Source organism: Acomys minous, assembly GCF_964271855.1.
Source record: "Acomys minous genome assembly, chromosome: 13".
NCBI lineage: Eukaryota > Metazoa > Chordata > Mammalia > Rodentia > Muridae > Acomys > Acomys minous.
Genome location: NC_140495.1, coordinates 41,872,988 through 41,896,027, shown reverse-complemented (window position 1 = coordinate 41,896,027; position 23,040 = coordinate 41,872,988). Strand labels below are relative to the sequence as shown.

Here is a 23,040-nt window from a genome sequence, read left to right as displayed (position 1 = left end):
ATCAACTGAAGGCCTTTTAGGTTGGTGTTTCCATTTCCTGGCTATGGCTGAGCTTTTAGATGTGCTGAGTTCTTTGGGCATATACCAAGAAGTGATATATTAGATTTAACTTGAACTTTTTGGAATTCTCCACACCGATTTCCAGAGCGGCTGCACCAATTTGCAATCCATTAATAGTGAGTGAGGGTCTCCCCTTTCCCACAATTTACAGATTGAATGCAATCCTCTAGTCTGCATAATATTCTTCACAGAAATGGAAAACAAAGACTTTGTAAAAATTCAGGGAACCATAAAAGACCCCAGATAGGCAAAACAAGTCTGAGCAAAACAACAATGTTGAATTGATTACCATTCCAGATTTCAGGATACACTGATTGCGCTTTCAGTTTGTTGAAACTGTTGTACGGTTGGGACAGAGGACCATCTGGCCTCCACACATGCTCAGTGTCTGGCCTGTCTGGCCCTTTACATCCCCCTCCTGCAGCCCCCCTCCCCCCGCAAAATGTGGATTCCTTTGCTAGATCATTGACAGTACTTAGAATACATTTTTTTGTGTGTGTGTGATTATTTGTGGCACACATGGCTACTAATTGTCAAAATTGTTATTAACTTTAATATGCCAGTACTTTCTACCATTTTTGTCTTTGTTGCAAAGCCTCACTGTGTAGCCCAGGCTAGCCTGGAACTCTTTTAGAAGCCAGGCTGGTCTGCTTTAAACTTGTGATTCCTCCGTGTCAGCCTCCCCAGTGGTGAGATTTCAGCTGTATGCCCCTATGCTTGGCTCTCTTCTACCGTGTTTGAATATATATTTCATAAAAATGTTTTACAAAAGTTATCAAACTCATTGAAAACCTGATCAAGCTTCTCGACTAGCCAAATGACAATTCATTTTTGTTGCAAAAGTCATTTCTGTTTCCCAGATCCTTTGGACAGTGGAATTCTTTCTTTCTTTCTTTCTTTTTTTAAAAAATATTTATTTATTATTATGTATATAGTGCTCTGCCTGCATGTACACCTGCAGGCCAGAAGAGGGCACCAGATCATATTACAGATGGTTGTGAGCCACTATGTGGGTGCTGGGAATTGAACTCAGGACCTCTGGAAGAGCAGACAGTGCTCTTAACCACTGAGCCATCTTTCCAGCCCGACAATGGAATTATTTCTTGATTTGAATTTGTCACTTGTAAACGCCTTGCGAAAAATGCTGTGTGACATTAGGTGTGCTGTCAGCACTCAGCTATGGAATGATTTCTTAGTTTATCATGACAAAAGGATAACGACAGGACCGGCTTGGCTTCTTTTTCTTGAGCTTCCTTTGATGATGGCTTTTTCCTTTCTGGCCTTGATCCCTCGGAAACTGAGAACACAGTTCTTCACTTCTTCAAGATAACCTGGCCCTTTATAGGTGAAAGCTATTTGGAGATACTGTTGGGTAACTGAGGGACCCTGAGTACTGCAGCAACTGGCCTGGGGACAAGAATGAACTGGTTTACACGTGTTTACGATGCTTTCACCCACCAGCCGCCTGCTGAGCTAGCCAGCCTCTGTGCTCTAAGGATGTCAGTTTGCCAAAGAGGAGGGAGCAAAGCAAATGATTACGCTAAACAGGGCGCAGGGCATTGTGGGAGCGAAGGGACATCCCGAACGGCGCGGGGAGGTTCCTGGGAGGAGGATCCGCCCATAAAAACAAATCCAGGGCGTTTAGGAGAACCTGGGGGTAAGAGGAGGGCATTGGATCTCCTGGAACTGGACTTACAGAGGGTTGTGAATCACCACGTGGGTGCTGGGAATCGAATCCGAGTCCTCGGGAAGAACAAGTGCTCTAAACGGTAAGCCACCTCCTCTCCCGGCTGTGCTTATTTGTTTGGGCCTCAGTCATAAAGCAACTATTTTGAAGACTAAATTTGTTTATCAGCAAATCAGGCAAAATAGGTAAATTACTGAAGAGAGATTAGTACTCTGGGTCCTATTCGCAGTGACTGCCCTTGTAGGACGCCGCCATCCTGCTGTTCTGTTGTGCCAGGCTGCTACAAAGCACGAGACTCTCCACACGGGCGGGCACCTGTGCTGAGACCATCAGAGTCCCCGATAAGACGGAGTACAAATGAACACAGAACATTTCCTGGAGTCTGGCTTTGCCTGTGCTTTACAGTGTCCATGCTTGGTGTAGCGACTTACAAAGCTTTTTGTTGTTTTGACACAGACTTTCTTCGTGCAGGGCTCTCTGTAGAACAGGTTGGCCTTGAACTCAGAGACCCACCTGCCCCTTCCTCAAGAGTGCTGGCTCTAAAAGTGTGTGTCACCACGCCTGGCTCATTTCTGCTTTTTAAACCGGGATAGCACTCTGTTGTCTGAGCCTGCAGCTACTTTTTAACACTGAGTCGGACTCTGAATGCACATTTGTACCGATTCTTCTGTGATCTTATTACAATATAGGAACTTGGTGGTAGCAGTGGAGGCAAAACTTTCTAGAAAATGCAGCTGTCTCTCTCTAGTCATCTATCAGGCCATAAGCAACTCCTAATAAACTCATTTTACTCACCTCGATATATCAGGCAGATTTTGGGCTGTTGGTGCTGGCTCAACTTGGGGCAGATTTGAATTTTATACTTTCCTGGAAAAGTCAGGCAGCAGTTTCCTTCTTGGGTTTTGAAGATAACCAAGTATAGTGAGTCAGATACATACAGCCTCTAATATCCCTGGATATGACATGCAAATGGTTGAAATAGGAAGTGGAGATCTCCAGTAAGGAGATTAAGTGTGTGTGTGTGTGTGTGTGTGTGTGTGTGTGTGTGTGTGTGTGTGTGTGCAGGTGCCCACAGAGGGCAAAAAAGGGGACTGAATCTGGCGCTGGAGTTACAGTTGGTTGTGAGCCACCTGATTGTAGGTACCAGAAATCAAATTTGAGCCCTTTGGAAGAGCATCGGATGCTCTTAAAACACTAAGTATCTCTCCATCCCCTACTTAGTATAGTCTTTAAATGATATTAAAACCGGATTTAAACAACTTTATTTCTTTCAGCATCGGCACTTTGGTCTAGAGACTGCTGCTCTGCGCTCGGCGCGTGCTCTGCCTCTGATCTGCATCCCAGACCTAGACAACCATTTTTTTCAGCATATAGAGATTTGTTTTATATTTTGAAGTAAACTGTAATGTATTCTTTAAAGCTAAGTGATATGAGGCAGGTGTGGTACCCGGTGGATGCTGAGACAGGAGGATTACCACTTATACTATTAGGTTACACTGTATAGTGTGTTCCAGGCCCTCTTGGGCTACACACCAAGAGACCCTGCCTCAAACAAAACAAAACAACCAAAAGACCTTCCAAACCAAACCAAACTAAAACAACAAACAAGTAAACAAAACAAAGCCCCTTAAAATAGATACTTTAGATGAGTTGTGCTTTCTGGGAAAGCTGCTGTTTGATCGCTGAAGCTCTGCTCTCTATGACAAATTGATGATTACATTTAGAGTGCAGGATCATTAGTGAAGTTACTTAGCTATTTTGCCAAGGTTTTTGTTATTTAGAATCTGCAGTTAGAATTCTAAGTTAGAAAATGATGTATTTATTAGGAGACCTGTTTTCTTGCGAGTCTTGGAAAAGGGATTAATGAATGCTACCTGCTAAAGTAGGGTAGGATGCACTGATTTAAATGCTACAATGGAGGGGCTGGAGAGATGGCTCAGTGGTTAAGAGCGCTGCCTGTTCTTCCAAGGGTCCTGAGTTCAATTCCCAGAAACCACATGGTGGCTCATAACCATCTGTAATGTGATATGGCGCCCTCTTCTGGCTTGCAGGAGTACATGCAATCAGAGCAGTATATACATAATAATAAATAAATAAATCTTTAAAAAAATGCTACAGTGGAGAAGCATGCAAGGAACAAGAAGGTGGAATATGCTGGTTCATGATAACTTTGTCTCCTTGGTTATTTATAAACATTTTAATTATGAGTAATTTCAGTTCTTTTCTTTTAAGAAGTCATATTTCAAACAAACGAAGTCACTTTCTGTTAGTTGTTAGTTTCTGTTAGTGTTGTCATGGCTTCATAAGTGTGTGAGCGCTTCAGCCTAAGCTTTGTTTCGCACATGATGCAAATCAGATTAAATGATGTGGTTAGATGATTTGTCTTTATTTTTATATGAACAAATTGGGAAGAAAAATTCCATCTCACGAGCTTGATATTGCAGTTGACTAAAAATAAATGTCCACAGATGAAAATAAATCGTGTCAGTCCTTTAACCATTGTGTATGTAATTCAAAATTAATTTTCTAAGTGTTTTTATGCAGATAAGAGGATAAAATAAATTAACTCATAGTTGGTTTTTGTCTTTTCTTCCCAATAGGATCAGCAGTATTATCAATCATTTCAGGTTGCAGAATATGGTAAGAGTTCTTCAATTTATTTTGAGGGAGGAAAAAAAAAAACTCCACTTATTCCTTTCTATGGAGATGAGAATTTTTCAAGAGACATGCTGTTTAAAATAAAAATGCCAGGCTGCAGAGATGGCTCAGAGGTTAAGAGCGCTGCCTGCTCTTCCAGAGGTCCTGAGTCGGATTCCCAGCCACCACGTGGTGCCTCATAACCATCTATAAAGATATCTGGGGCCTTCTTCTGGCCTGCAGGCATCTGTGCAGGCAGAACACTGTATATATAGTAAATAAATAAATCTTTAAAAAAAAATAAAATGAGAATCCAAATGAAGGTTTAAGGTTAGCATTCCTTGTAGGATTAAGTGTATATTTTCTTTGCGAATGTTCTGAAATTACATTATGAAGAAAAAAGCAGCCAGTATCTAACATTTCACAATGTCATTTTTTTTTCTTGTGACAATTTTTCTATTTTTAAGAGGTTTATACATATATATTTTACTTTATGTGTATAAATGTTTACCTGTCACGTGTGTCTGTGCACCACATGTGTGCTGTGGCCTATGGAAGGCAGAAGAGGGCGTAGGATCCCCTTGGAACTGGAAAGGCAGTCAGTGCTCTTAATTACTTAGCTACCTCTCCAGCCTTCTGTTTTTATTTATTCGAGACGGGGGTCTCTTCATGTAGTGTTGTCTGGAGCTTGCTTTGCAGAGTAGGCTAGCCTCAGATGTGATACTATCTTCTCACCGTGGCCTCCCAAGTACCTGGCTTCCCTGTACTGTTGTACTTATAAAATAGTAAAACTTTTTGACTCTTTGAAAACTGAACATTGGAGTTGGGTCATGGCTCAGTGGAAAGCATGGCTAAAGCCCTGGGTCCATTTCCATGTATCAAAAAACAAACAAACCAAAATGCCGATTTGACACTAGTTACTTTCTGGATATCTTTATCTGTCGACACGGTGGAGACAGGGTGCTTAACGCTTGCAGGTGCCACATTGCATTTCTTTTTTCTTTCTTTCTTTCTTTTCTTTTTTTTTTTTTTTAAAAGATTTGTTTATTTATTATTATGTATACAGTGCTTTTTCTGCATGTACACCTGCATGCCGGAAGAAGACATCAGATCACATTGTAGATGGTTGTGAGCTACCATGTGGTTGCTGGGCGTTGAACTCATGACCTCTGGAAGAGCAACCAGTGCTCTTAACCGCTGAGCCATCTTTCCAGCCCCCACATTGCATTTCTAAGCACACAGATGGATCTGGCTGTTGTTGGTGGATAGAGAGAAGGCAGAGATGAGTAAAAGCCTAAGACCTCCCTAACTGCTAATAAATTAAGTAGTGGCTCTGAGCTTATAGATGAGCCCCGTAATTGGATTTATGTAACACTTTATGATCACTTTTAATTTAAGCAAAAGGAGTGTGAAACATAGTTTGGTACGGCTTTGTGATTCCAGCTTCTCTGGCTCCCACAGTATTTTCACATCCGTATGTCACGGCCTGGAACAGGGAAGAGTGAAGTATTTTCCTGTAATGGGACTGAAAGTAGTATTTTGGTCGATGGAGGCCATAGGTATCTGTTATAATTGTTCATCTTTATCTCTGTAGAATGACAAACACAGACAATACATAAGCGAATGCTGCTGTCATGCATGCAATAAACTTGTGCGTCACTATATATTTCTTTTTTGATTTTTTCCAACCAATTAAAATTAGTAAAAGCTACTTTTAGCTTATGCTGGCTGTACTGTTTTGTGTCCCCTTAACTGGAACTGTGTGCGTCACCCAGAGCCCCTCACCATATACAGAGGTACAGTCTTTGACATGTATCTGGTCCCAATAAAGACATGTTATACATGTAAAATTCATACCAGATTTCCAAGACTTAGTGCAAGAAAAAGAAAGTTGATTAATAACCAGTTTTAAATTTTGGCTAAATATTAAAGCATTAAGATTTTAGACCAGTTAAGAAAAATATTGCCAAATTGATTTTACCTGTTGTTTATTTTTTTTTTAATGTGATCATTAGAAATGAAAAATTAAATGTGTGTGACTCACATTTTATTCCCTTTGGTTAACACTCTAGATGTAAAGCAAACAACAAAAACCATGCCATTATTATATAAAGTGACTGAAAGAAGGACTAATTGAGTTATATAAAGGGCTTTTCGATTTATGTTAATATGTGTGTGGATCCTACTAAATCCAAGTTCAGGAAATACCAATTATGAACTTGTTAGAACAAGTCTTTATTATTTATTGTGGTTCAGCTGAGGATGCCAGTAAACTAGATTCCTTTTCTTCTGCAGTGTTACCGAAGTTTGAAGTTACTTTGCAAACACCGCTATACTGTTCTTTGAAAGCTAAGAACTTAAGTGGTACCCTCACAGCAACGTAAGTCGCCTTTGTCTTTTGGTATGGCTCTAAACTGTTGTAAATCAGCATGGCGAAAAGCTCCGGATCATACATCAGAATACTAGCACAAGGTTTTGCTTTTTAAAAAAAGACCCTCATGTATAGTCAGCAACTGTGTGCAGTACTTCATGTAGCACAAGACAGATGTCTACAAGTCCTGACATCTGTAACTCTACTTCAAGCTGCTACTCCTGAAACACTTCCCACACACTAGTGACTAAGGAGCTTGTAGAATGCATTGTTATGTTTGTAAACTGCTATGTGTTTAGGGGCTCAGAATGGGGGGGGGGAGGGGAACTTAACCACTGAGCCATCTCTCTGTAGCTTCTCTGTTTCACATTTCAACCAAAATTAAAAGAAAGTTGCCCTTGAGAATACACTAAATTGTTATTTTAAAGCACCCTGAAGTATCATATGATACAACTATTTAAAATATACTATCCTGGCCTTCTGCTCTTGCCTTTACTTAAATAGTTAACAAGACACAGGCCATGCTATGCACTGAGGACTCCAGTGAGTGGCTCTAACGCCCCGGTTTCCTTCCTGGCCCCCCACTAACTCCACTCTTTCTATTTGGAAGGATGGTATATATTTGAAGGTGGATTTTTTTTTCCTCCTTCCTCTTAATTTGGAAAATTCTAAATTTGCTTTGGAGTCAGCCCAGAGGAGAGGTTATTTCTGTGTCTAATTACCAGATTCAGGAAACATCAGCTCACCATTACAATGGCAAAATGCAAAGCAAAAGTGGCTTTAATGGTTGGCCCAGCCTTTGGAATAGAGACGGGAGGGGAGGAACTCGGGTCACGCGTTTAAAAAGGACTTGCTGGAGGTAGAACGACAGACTGAAGATCGCCTTTCCTTTACATGGAAAAAAAAAATGTTGCCGTTATGAGAGGAGATAAACGAAGGGGATAAAGACTAAAACCGTGAAGTGACACAGAATGCGGTTTGATGCCAAAGGTTTGAAGCGAGGGTTAGAAATGATGATTTAAAGTTTCTTTGCTAAAACGCAAACTCAACTTCTTTCTTTCTTTCTTTCTTTTTTTTTGGTAGCTAGATGGGCACTTGGTGCTCCGTAGTCTGAGATCTGATAATCTCTCCTGCAGAATCCTGGGACGTGTGACAATTGGCTACAGTGGTTATAACTTCGATTAACATTTGTACATTTTTAAAGGCTGTGAAGTTTGTAGACATTGCATGCCACGGCCAGTCTAGGTTTCTAGTGTGGAGAGATTTTCAAGGTCTTTTAGAGCTCACTGTCCCTTAATTCTTTCAGTTCCTCGGGGTCCTCTCAGTGGGCGGAGGGCACTGACCGGTGGCCTTTGTACTGATTTTAGATGCTCTGATTCAGGCTTTCATTTGGAGACCTTATCTGAAGAATCACTGTTTGTTAAGAACATTCTTCGTTCTCAGTGTTTTTGTTGTTTTATGTTTTCTTCAGATAGATTGTTGAGAAGTAGCCCAAGCTGACCTTAAGTTTCTTTTGTCTCAGCCTCCCTCCTATCTGCTGGGATAACAGTGCTGACATGACTGGCTTGTGCCTTTTTAAACAATTATTATTATTATTTTTATTTAATTGTAGTGGAGGTGAGCTTTTAATGTAGTTCCATTCTGTTGAATTCCTAGTGTATGCTTATTGGAAATGATATTTTTGTTGTGTTCCTCTGAGTTCCATTGAGTTGAAAGTATAATAATACAACATTTTAAAAATTGTTTTTCAGGTATACATACGGGAAGCCAGTGAAGGGACACGTAACACTTACATTTTTACCTTTATCCTTTTGGGGAGAGAAGAAAAATATCACAAAACACTTTGAGGTAACCTTTGCAGACGTTTTATAATCTACAAGGGGACCTTTTAAGTCTTGGTTGAAAAAATAATTATAGGACCTGGTTGGGTGTCTTGGCACACACCTATTATTTTAGCTCCTGAGGAGGTAAAGGGAGGAGGGTCAGTAGTTCAAGACCAGCCTCTGCTATCTAGCAAACCTGAAGCCAGCAGTGCTTTTGTGAGACTCTGTCTCATCAGAAATTAATTATAGAAATGACAGGAGAATGTAGTACTTATTGAGAGTTTATACCCATTTTTTCATAATGTGATATAGATAGCATAAAAATTATGACTCAGGTCACAGTGTGGAACATTTATTTTTTTTTCTAAAAATAAAGTTTTGTACAGAATTACTAAAATGAGACTGTAAGAAAATTAAGAACATTCTAGCACAGATGAGTGAATGAAGTGGGCCAGAACTGTCAAATACGAGTTAGAGTCTTGTTTCTAGAATTCATATTCCTAAAGTGAAAAGTAAAATGGAATTTTTAAAACAAAACAGATAAATGGATCCAAAAACTTCTCTTTTGATGCTAAAGAGATGAAAAGGGTGATGGATTTCTCGGATGTGCTTTCTGAACACGTGGGCCCGTTTGTCCCTGGGCCCATAGAGATCATAGCCACCGTGACAGAATCCCTTACAGGTTTGTAGCCTTCATGAAGGTAAAACCCGTTCCTGTCTGTTACCTGCTTACTGCGCTAGCACGCTCAGGAGAGGGGATTCTCTGTTTCTTTGGGGAGGTTGCTTAATGTTGAAAACTTGTACAGTGTTTCATTAAAGAAAGAAAGAAGGAAAAAGAAAAAGAAACTCACTTTTTGGGAAACCTGTACTTCAACTCCATATCATAATAGTAGCTGCTACACAACCCCGCCCCCCTGACACCCCCCCCCCCCCCGCCGGGGCACCCCTCCCCCTCTCCGTGTCAGCTCTGTTTTCCCAGCCTGAAAAGCGCACAGGAGGACTGCGTTTCTGTGGACTGGCTTCCTCTTCTTTCTTTTCTCCTTTATCACTTGCTCTTTGTGGTCTCTCCTGCTTCCTAGACAGTTTACTCTTGTAATAAGAAAAGTAAAAGTAAAAGTTAGTTGCTTAGAGCCTTCTCTTACTGTCTCAACAGACTGAGTTAGTTAACCCAACAAACAAAACCTCTTCTGTCTGCGCCGTCTTCTCCTGGCGTACAAACCAGGGAGAAGAGCGTGCTGAAACTCCGTTTCTCTTGCCATTGGATTGTAGTCAATAACGGAAATAGGCTTGTGTGCCCTGTTATCTTCAGTTGCTTCAGCAGCAGGAAGCTCAGGTGGACACAAGCCATTGATGAAACACTCCATTAACAATCTAAATGATGCAATCCCCAATACAGGTATCTCCAGAAACGCAAGTACCAATGTGTTTTTCAAGCAACATGATTACATCATTGAGTTTTATGATTATGCTACCGTCTTGAAGCCCTCTCTCAACTTTACAACCACTGTAAGTTGGGGTATTTATTGCTAGCCCGTAAGCATGCGACAGTGGGAAATCACGTGCTCAGCGTCTTTAAGTTAAGAAGGGTTACTTTTCTTCTTTAGGAATATGAATGTGGAGGACTGCTTCCAAATGACCTTTGTCTCATATATATTTTTAAAGGGGTTTCTAAAAATAGCCAAGTCCCCCCCCCCCAAATTTACTTAACTAGCAGTTCATTTGCTATAGATTACAACACTAAAGCTTTTTATTAGTGAAGAAATGACAAAGTTTTCAGTTTGATGTTAATTAATGCAGTGTTAAAAATCACCATCAAGGATGTTCCCCTATACAGAGAGAATGTTGAGTTAATACTTAGCATTTGAGTAAATTGGAAAAAGAATAAACGTCTAGGAAACATACACAATGTTGTGTTTCTTTATGACATTTTCATATGTATGCCATCTGTTCATTGTTCATATTTATGCACCATCCCTCAACCTGAGTGAATTTTGACAGTGTGCGGGGTACGGTGCTTGGACAAGCTTATAAAAAGCCGAGGGAGAGCCAGGAGGGAGGAGTTGGCTTTGGGGGTGGGAATGGAGGTTTTTAAAGGGTGCCTTATGGAAGAGGAAGTCTTGGATGAGGACAGGATTTGTAGTGTTTTAAGTGTTTGAGCATGGGGTGTGAGGCGGGGAGCAAGGAAATACAAAGAAAGCTGTGCTTGGCAAGATGAGAGTGCACTCAGAAAAGCAGCTGGACCTGGGCGATTGCCGCTGAGGGCTCAGACGAGGTGTTTGCAGCTGAGGGCTCGGACTAGGCGTTTGCAGCTGAGGGCTTGTTCTGATTAAATGCTTAGAAGACTCAAGACGATCCTGAGCTCCAGAAGACCTCTTGGGTGGGTTGAGTTTTATGCTCTAGGCAGTGAGAAGAGTGGGAGGCAATGCCCACAGGTGGGGTGGGGCTGGTGGAGTGTGTGTGTGTGTGTTGGTTCATTTATCAGTAGGTCTAATAATAGGCATTATTAGACCTATAATTATTATTACGGCAGTATTTTCTAACCTACTAGCAATCAATGAAACACAGACACCTATTATACTTTCAAATAGCCTTAGTTAACCTGGGGCAGGGCAGATATTAATCCCCTAAACTACTTCCCATAGTGGGGCAGGTATGGGATCCCTGCCCCAATCCCATGCCATCTGCTTCTAATAATTTCTATCAAGCTACCTCCCATCCACAATCCCAAATAACTTGTTAATGCTCTTTGTTGGGGCCAAATCTCCATCCATGCCGGCCACGTGCTTCTTCTTGCCTAACCCACAGCACCAGTCCCTTCTTCCTGCTCTTCTTCCTCTGGTTTCTTTCCTTCCTAAGATTCTCTCTGTCCCCCCAAAGCCTAGGAACCTTAGCGCCACACCTATCCTATTTGCCCTGCCCAGCTGTAATGGCCCTTTATTAGTGAAACAGGAAGTCTCGTAGGCAAGGTTACATAGCAACCTTGGGGTATAGAGACAGCAAGCGTTATTTAGCATCAAAGTATATCAGACCAACTTCCAACATGTGTGTGTGTGTGTGTGTGTGTGTGTGTGTGTGTGTGTGCACGTGCGCGCGCGCATGTATGCGCGCACACATAGGTGGGAGAGATGCCATGAAAGCAGTGTCTGAGGAGGATGTTGGAGGCCCATGAGAAGATGGCCCCAGCAGTGAGGTGTGAGATGAGGAATCCTGCAGTGGTGACTATGGGAGTGGAGATGAAAGGCAAGGGAATTATGGGTCATGGTACTCACTAGTTGGGAGGTGGTTGTGGGGAGTCAATGGGCAAATTGAAATTGTCATTCCGTCAGAATTATGGTGGCTGGTAAAAACAGGACCCGTGCAGTGGTTGCTTTGATATTAATGTGCTGAATTTGAGGTGACTGAGTATCAGGTAGAGAGTTCCTCAAGTGGAGCAATGGAATAGGAGCTCCAGGGTCAGGTGAGGGTGGGAATTTTTAGTTTGGGGTGCAATCACAAATAATGCTGAAGCTAAACCAGCTGAGTGTTGGATGTTTTGAAGAAGGAAAAAGAACCAGAAACCAATGGGGACACAGAGTGTTTACCAAACGTGGGGTCATAGCTAGTGACCCAGTATGCCATATTTGGCCACTTGTCCTCAGTAAGCTGATTAAAGCAGTCAAATTAGTGGTAAACAAACAAACAAACAAAAAAGGTGATTTATTCAATGTGGCCACCGTGGAAAGGAACACAATGAGATCCAGTGACCCCATCCCTCCAGGTTCATCACTGGAGTCATAAAGTGAAGGCTTAAGTAGAGGCCACTGCTACTCATGTCTAAACAGTCACAAGGTGAGGCCAGGCATGGTCCCACCAACAGATGGTCCTTCACCATCTCTCTTATCTAGCAAGCTGGAATTCCGGGAGACAAGTCTCCCCTCTGTCTGGTTCAAGGCCTTTCTCTTCTCCCAGCATGAGATTCCTGGGGGGCAGTTCCAATGATTTGTGTTCCACATTTTAATAGTCTCATAGCCAAAGTGCACAGTGCAAGAGGGAATTTAGAAAATCTTCACTCCTGCTAGGCTGATTACAATAGGACAAAAAGAGGGCTATGATGCAAAAGAGAACTGTGTCATGCAAGGATGCCAGGTGGCTAAGGGAGCAGTGATCACGGCATCAGATGCCTCCTGGAGAAGGGTTCCTCAGTGTGGACTAGGGTGCTACCAGTGGCTGCCAGAAGTTCAGCATTCTGAGAATGGTACAGACAGAAACTACGTTCAACCGGGCTCAACTCTTTTGCTTTTCCTATCCCCTGTCTTAGAATATCTTGTTTTAACCATTAGGTGAAGATCAGCCGCTCTGATGGCAGTCAGCTGACTCATGAAGAGAGAAGAAACAAGTTAGTCGTCACGGTGCAGCAGCAGAAAAATACCAACATCTGGAACAGGTGGTACAGAGGGAACCAGGAGATGGATGATATCCGCATCATAAATTATACTGTCCCCCACAGTGGGATCTTTAATATTGAATTCCCGATCCTGTACAATTCCAGCGAGCTACAACTGAAGGTGCAGTCTGGTTTCACGTCACAGCAGGGTGTTATTGTTGGGATTTTTTTTTTTTTGTGGGCGACACCCCCTCGGAGTTCAGAGAGCACAGGAAATGGACATTTGTCTGATTTACACATAGGGGAAGTGCTAGAAGTCATTGACCACAGCAGCTAAGGTCCACTTTGGATGCTTCCTTGTAATTTCATTTTAAGGACCACAGAAAAATATAGCAACATGAAGATTCGGTGGAGAAGCGTCTCAAACCCTCATCTTTGTTGATTTTCAGTTATTTGAAATCACCTTCCCCGATCTTTCTCTTCCAGCATGGCCTGTCTGGGAATGTCCCATGATTCCTGTAACCTTCCTTTTGGCTATCGACACTGCCACAGTCAGAGCCCTAAGTGGTTAGGAAACAGCACTGGTGGCAGCTCTTTCCTTTGTGCTGTGCTGTTTTGAGATAGAGTCTCATTACACACTCCAGCCTGGTCTGGAGCCCACTGTGTAGTCTGGACTGCCCTCATACTCATGACCCTCCGGCCTTTGCCTAATGAACACTGGGACTGCAGGTGTGTCCCCACTATCACTGACTGATTTCATCCCCCTTCCCCCTCAAGACAGGGTTTCTTTGTGTAGCCTTGACTTGCTGTGTAGACCAGGCTGGCCTCGAACTTGCAGAGATCTGCCTGCCTCTGCCTCCCAAGTGCTGGGTTTAAAGGTTTGTACCACCACCGCCTGGCTTGATTTTTTTTTTTTTTGTAAAGTTTTTTTTGAGACAGGGTTTCTTTGTGAAACAGCTCTAGGTGACCTGGAACTTACTTTATGGACCAGGCTAGCCTCAGATTCACAGAGATTCTCCTGCTTCTGCCTCCTGAGTGCTACACCCCGCTTGCTCTGGCTGATTTTTTGACTCTTGACGTTGGTGCGTGAGGCAGAGTGTGATGTTTCTTGCTTCTGTCTGAGCTTTGTATGGGAAGAAGGAGAGGACCCATTTCACGTTTAATTCCATCTTCTACTTGCGTTTCTTAAAGACATTGATTCTGAAGTCACCGAGGGCTGTGCTTTCTTTTTCCGGGCTACACTGTCAAAGACCCTTTTCTTATGCCTTAAAGCTGTCACATTCTTTATAGTATGATCTATAAAATGACGAGGAGCCCATGTCTGCTGGATGTATTTCTACATGAAAACAAGAGTGAAAGAATCTAGCTTACTCAACAGTTAGTGCTTCTTCTCAAGTTAACCGAGACTGAGCATTTATAGCTTTGTTTCCTTTGTTGCAGGCTTCTTTTCTTGATAGCACAGGTAACATGGCAGTTCACGGCATGTTCACCTCCCCTAGCAGGACTTACATCCAGCTTAAAACCAAAGATGACCATGTAAAGGTAATGCTTTTGACTCACTTGGGAATTGCAACGTGATTTGATATTTTTATAATTGGGGTGTATGTGTACGTATTAATTCCTTTTTTTTCTAGGTGGGATCACCTTTTGAACTGACTGTTAATAGCAACAAGCAACTCAAGGAATTAAGCTATATGGTAATCTTTTTATTTTAAGGTTTTATTTATCACTATGTGTGTATGTGCATATGTGTAACGTCATGTGTGTCATGGCATGTATGCAGAGGTCAGAAAGGACATTTAAGAGTCGGTTATTTCCTTCTACCTTGGATTCCAAGGCCACGAGGCTTGTGTGGCAAGCACCTTCACCTTCCTTGCTGCCTTGCAGGCTAGTAATTTCTCAGAGTTTAAGTTTATGATCTGTTCTAGAACCATCTTAAGTGATACTTACCTTATGTCATCACCAGACTTACTAACATGTTATAAACCAGTCTGCTCTTTTCACTGTGTAATCAGTTTTCTTTCTTCAACTATATTTACATTTTCATTTAAAATATAGATAATTACATTTTGCACCAAGAAGAAAATGTAAATTTCTAGTATACAGACAGCATGGATCCATTGGTGAAAACTGAGAAATATAAGAAATATAAGAGCACTGGCTGTTCTTCCAGAGGTCCTGAGTTCAATTCCCAGCAACCACATGGTGGCTCACAGACGTCTATAATGTGATCTGATGCCCTCTTCTGGCCTGCAGGTGTACATGCAGGCAGAACACTGTATACATAATAATAAATAAATAAATCTTAAAAAAAAAAAAGGAAAGAAAATAGAGTTTGCCACCAATGGCTTGCCAACGAGAGCTCTGTTTCTTTCCATCTAATAGTAGGTTTAGAAACGGCCAACATACCACACTCAGTGCTGGGCTGCAGAGATGGCTCCGTTATAAGTGTGTACTGTCTTACAAAAGAGCTGAGGTCAGTGCGGAGCACACCTGTTGGGCAGCTCCCAGGGGATTTGAGCCATCTGACTTCTGTGGGCACCTGGAGTTATATGCACAAACCTTCATACAGAAGCAGAGAAATACAAACTATTAATGTGATATAGCAACATGAAAACTTCACTTGTCTCAGTAGGTGCAGGAAAAGTTTTGACATCCACATTTGTGTGTTAAAAAATATTCAGTGATGTTTTATTGGCGAGATTTACTCAAATTGACAATGGACAATAATAATAAAAATGATTGCTGACACTTAAAAATGACATGGTCAGGGTATGAGAGCCTACGTAGGCCAGTTACCTTAATTTAGTCATTATACATTGTATACATGCACTGAAATGTTACAATGGATTACATAAATATGTACAGATATTATGTGTCAATTGAAAATTAAAAGTGCAAAAAAAAAAAAATAAAAACTGGGAATGAAAAATAACCTTTGTAAAGGATGACATGAGTATTACTGCAATGTGGTGTTTTAATGTCATTTTATTTTTCAATGTACATAGATTTTTTTTGTTTTGTTCAACTACCATTTATTTTTCATTGATTCATTGTTTTAATGTCATTTTATTTTTTCAATGTACATAGATTTTTTTTGTTTTGTTCAACTACCATTTATTTTTCATTGATTCATTGCTGGTCTTAACAATCACAATATCTATTTTTGAAATTTAATTCCTATTTAAAATCTATCACATAGATTTTTTTTTGCATGTACAAAGTTTGGAAAGATAATTTAAGAATTTATATGTATCCTTAAAATTATTCCAAATATAACTTCAGTTGAGATATAATAGTCTTCAGCAAATAATTGACCTTTTTTTTTTTTTTTTTAAATTTTTAGGTAGTATCAAAGGGACAGTTGGTGGCTGTAGGCAAACAAAATTCAAGAATTTTCTTTTTAACACCAGAAGCTTCCTGGGCTCCCAAGGCCTGCATAATTGTGTATTATGTTGCCGATGATGGGGAAATTATAAATGATGTTATAAAAGTCCCCGTTCAGCTTGTTTTTAAAAATAAGGTAAGAATGATGAAGCTTAAAACTTCATTCTAGTGATGGCTGATAAATGTAATATTCTTTACCGAAGAATTGTTTATCCACCTTGCCCAGACACTTGCATTCCTCCCTGTACTAAGCAGATAGATATTTCATATGAAGCTCCACAGTTATTATCTGTCAGGTGTGACTTAGCCTGGCCTTAAGGCTTTAACTCAAAATCATCCAAGGCATGTCAGTATTTTTTTTTTTTTTTTTAATATTTGAGTCAATATTTCTCTGGCCTGGAATTCTAGTGGTGACACAGACTGGGTGTGGTGCTGACCTCGGTGTGGCAGTGAGGTGGGTGTAGGGAACGGCAGGACCATTGGAGGTGTGTGGATCTACGCTGTCATCTGGAAGCTGACAGGAGAAAGTTTCAGTGATCCCAGTGCCCTGCTCTCCAGGGTGTGTGTGGAGCCTCGTCACCAGTGCATCAGTCCCAGGGTATTCCCTTAGCTTGCACAGGAGACCACCTCAGCCTGGCTCTGAAGATCTTACAGACGGCAGAATGAGGCGCTGTTCTCACTAAATACTGTTGCCTTGATCTTCTCAAGAACCTGTTTCAATGTTGTGATTTGTAAAGCTCTCTTAATGTTTCCTTTAAACATTGTTAAAATGTCGAGTTTGTTTTCTTTTACTTAAAATGATTTATTTTAATTGTTTTTTTTTTGTATGATAGAGAGTGACTCTGGGGCCTAGTGCATTCTAGACAAATGTGCTAATATTGAGCTGCACCCCAGCCCCGAGCAACTCCAATTTCCTCAAAGTATAATACAAACTTCTATTCTTTCTCTTGTAAAAAGTTTTTAGAGAAGTAGCAATATATTTTCTTAGTGTCAGTAAAAAAAAACTTCACTTTATAATGATCACCTACAACAAGTGAATTTTAGAAAGGAGTTATGGACACATAAGAAGGGGCCCCACCTCTAGGGACCCCCATAGCAATCTATGAAGAGTGTGTAAGATTACCGACACTGGGGAAGCCGAGTATATGAAAGGGCGTCTACATATAATATTTTTGGACAAATGACATAGAAAATTTCAATTTTATTAAAACATACTTTCTGTGATTTTTGTGTAATGATGATAAAAAAACAGACTGAAGTGAGAGAGCAGTTAGGGAGCACCCACGGGAGGAAGCCAGTCAGTCGTTCAGCCACTTAGAGGGAGCATCTTGGCTGTGCTGTGTAACCGAGGGTGCAGCTTGCTCTTGGATGGAGCTGGATGACGTGGATGTCTTCAGCAGGAACTTCCTCCCGCGACAGAGTCATGGTCTTTATGAAGTATTAGTTGGACCAGGCTTTGCGGAACATACAGACAGATGAAGTTCAGTAGAGGAGAATTTGACTATTCCCTTTCTGCGAAGAACCTTTTTTTCCCCTCACTCCCCAGGCAGTTCTGTGAGAAATGTCACACCCTGAGAGTCCTCATTATGTTTCCTACTGGGTCACTAAGGTCGCTGGCCTGTCGGAACCTACAGCAGTTTTCCTCTTTCCGTGCCTCCATTTAGAGGGTGGCCTTCCCCAGGTATTTTAGATTCTACTGTAATTTGGATATACCAGCTGAGGACCGAGGGACGGAAACCGGAGAAAGGCAGAGAGGTGGAGGGTAATCGGAAGATTTGTCATTAGAGGAGAGTTGTATGTGGTTTTGGAGTTCTCCCTGGGCCGAGGCAGAGGAAAATCCGGAGGTCTTGATCCATCGATCTGAAGAAAATGAAATAAATTAATCTTGCCTTCTCCCTTTCGCAGATAAAGCTATTTTGGAGCAAACCTAAAGCCAGGCCATCCGAGAAGGTGTCTCTCAGGATCTCTGTAACACAGCCTGAATCTGTAGTTGGGATTGTAGCTGTTGACCAAAGTGTGAGCTTGATGAATGCCTCAAATGATATCACAATGGAAAACGTGAGTGTAATTTTTTTTGGTGTGTGTGAAAACGTGTGTTAATCACTATTGCATCACCTTAAATATTTAAAGGAAAGTCATCAGTCCCTTTCGATAATAACAGATAGTAACAGAAAAACCTTCAGAGAAGAAAGCATCTGTGTTCTAGGGTAGGGCTGGGCAGAGGCACATGTGTGTGCGCCGCTGGGTTAGTATAGGACATGTGTATGTGTTTAAAGTTTACTTTTTTGGATATCTATTATATTCTAATACATACTATAACATTTTGGATATTAATTTTTGTTCTTGTTACTAATTATATGTATTACCAATACTTCCTTGCATCCCTTATGTATATTTACTGTGCTTACTTTACAATTTCTAATTTGTTTTAATATTAATTAATTTTTCTCTAGTTCTAGGATTTGATGATCAGTATGTTTTCTGAGCACTTTTGAACACTATGTGTCGTGCGTGTGTGTGTGTGTGTGTGTGTGTGTGTGTGCACATGTGTGTGTGTGCACATGTGTGTGTGTGTGTGTGTGCACGTGTATGTGGTCTTAGAGATTTAACTTAGGACATTGTACCACGCTAGGCAAGCCCTCTTCCACTGAGATGCATGCTGTGGTTAGTTGTTGTTGTTATTGTTGTTGTTGTTATTATTATTATTATTATTATTATTATTATTATTATTATTATTATTGTTATTATTATTTGGCTTTTTCAAAGCAGGGTTACTCTGTATGTTCTTGGTTGTTCCCAAACTAGCTCTGTAGACCAGGCTAGCCTCGAACTCACAGAGATCCTCCTGCCCCGCCTCCCAAGGGGTTGGGATTAAAGGCGTGCACCAGCACTGCTGGCTTTATGATTGCTATTTGAGACAGATTCTTAGTATGCGACACAGACCTCTCTCGAACTCCTGCTTCAGCTTCCCGCAGTGTGGGTGGACAACCGGGAGCTCTGGGTGGCTCAATCCGATGGAGAGCGCCTTTCTAGGTAACGCGGTCGGTGTGAACCTCTTCCAGGCAACTCAACTGGTCTCTGTTTCTTCCAGGAAGCTTTGATGAGCCGCCTCTTCCAGACATCTTGGCTAGTCTCTGAGTCTTCTAAGTGTCTCAGCTAGTCTACTCACTGCTTATATTAGTGGTTCTCAACCTGTGGGTTGTGACCCCTTTGGAGGACCAACCCTTTCACAGGGGTAGCATATCAGATATCCTGCCTATCATGTATTTATATTACAGTTCATAACAGTAGCAAAATTACAGTTATGAAGTATTAAGAAAAATAATTCTAAGGTTGCGGGGGTCACCACATCATGAAGAAGTGTGTATTAATGAGTCGCAGCATTAGGAAGGTTGGGAACCACTGGCTTATATGTACTTGGGGAAGAAAGGGGGCTGGTGAATCTGATCAGCTTCAGGGGCTTTCTGAAGCTTCTGGGTTGCTTACTTCCTGAGCTTAACAAATCCTGTGCTAGATGGGAGGTCTCTCCCTCCAGCCCCGCCTCCGACCCCGCCCCCCCAGAACATTCCACTGTGCCTTAAAGAGCTCCCATACAAGATGAGGGTTTATGTCATAGGAAGTTTATGTGAGTCGGAGACTCCGCAGGCTCTGAAGCTTTCTGTCCCTTTATGCCTGGCTCGGTTGTTGGTGCTTGGGCTGATGACACTTGCTGAGCATAACGTGTGGTGCTTGGGCTGATGACACTTGCTAGCTTGCTGAGCATAAGGTGTTGTTGGTTTGTTCCCTTGGTGGTTTTCTCTCCCGGTGTCTGTTCCAGTGTTGCACGTGCTTAGCGTCTGAATAGCGAGGTTGTTGTCAGCACAGCAGAATGCAGCAGCAATGTGGTTGTGGGTGTTTGTTTTAAAGAAAGATGGATTTTTATTGTCTTTAATTCCATGTGTGGGTGTATGTGTTTATGTGGATATATACCACATGTGTATGTGAGTGAGAAGGTTACAAGAGAGATGCCCGGGCGCTCCTACAGGTGGATGTGAGCCATTGATATAAGTGCTGGGAGCTGAACTCGGGTTGTCTGTAAGAGCAGACAATGAGCTGTCCCTCCACCTCCGAGGAAGTCTTTTATTATTGTCTTCATGCTTTTTAATCGGGCCGTTGACTCCACTTGTGTGTATAATAACAACAGCAACAAGATAGACGTATCAGACATTTCCTAAGAGTGTACAGTACTTGTGCTCCCCCCCACCAGGTAAAATACACACAGAATTGTCCCTATTAGCATGAGGACACAGAAGTTTCCTGTTGCTTCTCACAGAGACTCCATAATATTAAGCAATTCCTACTCCGCAGGCCCTGTTTCTAGCCTTCTGTTAGCCTCTATTGTCTTTGTATAACTTGCCTGTCCTAGATGGTTTATATAAATGGAATCCCTTCATCTTTGACTGTTTGCTTGGCTTAGTTCACTCAGCTGAGTATTTTCACTCATCAGTATTATGATTTCATGACTTTCTTGTGCTGTAGTACGTCCCATCAGAATGCCGGTTCATTGTATGGCTGGTGTGCCATGTTTTGTCTGTTCCTGTAAACTTTTGGCTGGCGTGAATGCTGCTGCGTATAGGAGTAGCCCTTAGCCTTTGCTTTCAGCTCTTTTGAGTATGTATCTAGCTGTGTGTAGACTTGCAGGGTCTGATTCTGACTCTATGTCTACCCTTTTGAGAAAAAGAGAAATTTTTATCAATCCGTTAAGTCTCTTTTACCCATTCTTTCTAGCAATGTCCTCAAAAGCATTGCTAAAGTGATGTGTGCAAATATATAATTATTAAAAATTCTTCTTTTTCTTCTTTTTTTTTTCCTGGTTTTTTGAGACAGGGTATCTCTCTGTGTAGCCTTGACTGCCCTGGACTCACATTGTAGACCAGGCTGGCCTCGAACTCACAGCGATCCGCCTGCCTCTGCCTCCTGAGTGCTGGGGTTAAAGGCGTGTACCACCTGGTGCAATCCTAATGCTTTGATCACCAACAAGGCTGAGTGCTTTTTGCATATTAATAACATACTATTTTGTAAGTTTTCTTAAGTGTCAACCCCTTCACTTTAGCCTGTTTGTCTCTGCTAAAAGTATGGATACGTTTTAATGCTGAACCCTATTTTAGCCACTGACATTTCAGGTTTATTTTTTTTCAGGAAAACCTAATGTCAATATTTATAAAGAACTGGATATTACTGAGCAGAGTAAACAGGAATTTAAATAAGAAGCGTGACTGTGCTTGATTGAATGATGAATGGTCATTCATATCCTCATGGTACCTTGAATTGTGTCATTTTCTAGTTCTGTAAACATGAGGGTGGTATTACTTCTAAGAAATGAGTCGGGGCAGGATAGACAGATGAGAATCAACCCAGCCTGTGTTCTGTCTTCTGTGCAGGTAGTCCATGAGCTGGAACTGTATAACACAGGGTATTATCTAGGCATGTTCATGAACTCCTTTGCTGTCTTTCAGGTATGTACAGTTGGCCAAATAATCTGAGAAGATATTATTGTCTTTTGATTTTATAAAGACTTTCATAATTAGTTATCATAAGGAAGAGTAACTTCTGTTGGGGGTGTGCCTGAAGTTCACTGTCCCATAAATCTAATCTGACTGGAGAAATAAATCCTTTTGGTTTTAAAAGAAAATGGAAAAATTCACCGAGTTACTGTTAGACTAGTGGAATTGTCAGTAAACACACTTTTGTATTATTATGTTTGACTTTGAAAAGTATGTTTGTATGAATGTGCGTGAGAGAAGAAAGGAGGAGGAGGGAAAGACACATATGCACACGTGGTGTGTGTGTGTGTGTGTGTGTGTGTGTGTGCTTAAGTCCCCAAATGGGTGTGTTTGGGACTTTTATGATTAAAGAACATTTAAACTTTGATTTTTATTTCATTTTAGTTAAATATTTTAATTATATATATATATATTTTCTCTAGGAATGTGGTCTCTGGGTACTGACAGATGCAAACCTTGCAAAAGGTAACATCGATGGCATTTGTAAGTAAAACCTGACAACGTCCTTTTTGTTGTTGTTGTTGTTTAAAGACAGGGTTTCTCTGGGTAGCCTTGGCTGTCTTGGAACTCACTTTACAGACCAGGCTGGCCTTAAACTCACAGTGATCCGGCTGCCTCTGCCTCCTAGAGCTCTGGGATTATACACGTGTGTCCCCAGGCCTGGCTGCTCCTGACAACGTTCTTAGTGGGACAGGTGCTTTCTGATTCAACATGACTGCTATGTGCCAAGGCATTTGGACTTTATGAACTTTGGAAGCACGTGTGAGGATGACAAGGAATGTCATCTGGGCTCCTGACTACGTCTTTGAAACGGATGCTTTCCATGTGCCTTCCGTAGTTTATTAAAGTGGGGTTATAGTTTAGGATGTGTTGCACCATCCTTCGATTCTAATTTGTGTTGTAAATTGTGCAGTTGTTTTGGCATTGGTTGAAAGGATCAAGCTTATGATGCTTTTAAATTCTCTACCTTTCGTTATCTTGAAGGACTACAATGCTTTATCGTCTCCGGGTATTAAAATCACCAATGTATTTTAGTTTCATCTTCATATTCTCTGTCCTACACAACTCTCCAAATCTGTGTCCCACCTTCACTCACAACTTTTTCTGTTGCTCCTCTACAAGAACAGTCTTGCCTGATGCCCACTGCAGTACGCAGTTTATTGCCAGCA

At 41.4% G+C, this 23,040-nt stretch overlaps 1 protein-coding gene across 3 annotated transcripts in view; it reads left to right on the top strand.

Moving 5' to 3' along the window:
• The window catches only part of CD109 (CD109 molecule), a 112,300-nt gene that overhangs the window by 49,624 nt on the left and 39,636 nt on the right, over positions 1–23,040 (top strand). For 2 of the 3 annotated variants that reach the window (XM_084752387.1, XM_084752385.1), the window contains exons 6-17: positions 4,348–4,387; positions 6,680–6,764; positions 8,507–8,603; positions 9,119–9,260; positions 9,975–10,084; positions 12,898–13,122; positions 14,382–14,483; positions 14,576–14,638; positions 16,288–16,464; positions 18,234–18,386; positions 21,749–21,823; positions 22,294–22,354. In XM_084752387.1, the coding sequence (XP_084608513.1) occupies positions 4,348–4,387; positions 6,680–6,764; positions 8,507–8,603; positions 9,119–9,260; positions 9,975–10,084; positions 12,898–13,122; positions 14,382–14,483; positions 14,576–14,638; positions 16,288–16,464; positions 18,234–18,386; positions 21,749–21,823; positions 22,294–22,354 (1,330 nt within the window). The remainder of the gene's footprint in view (positions 1–4,347; positions 4,388–6,679; positions 6,765–8,506; positions 8,604–9,118; positions 9,261–9,974; positions 10,085–12,897; positions 13,123–14,381; positions 14,484–14,575; positions 14,639–16,287; positions 16,465–18,233; positions 18,387–21,748; positions 21,824–22,293; positions 22,355–23,040) is intronic. The other variant, XM_084752386.1, reaches the window with a different exon arrangement.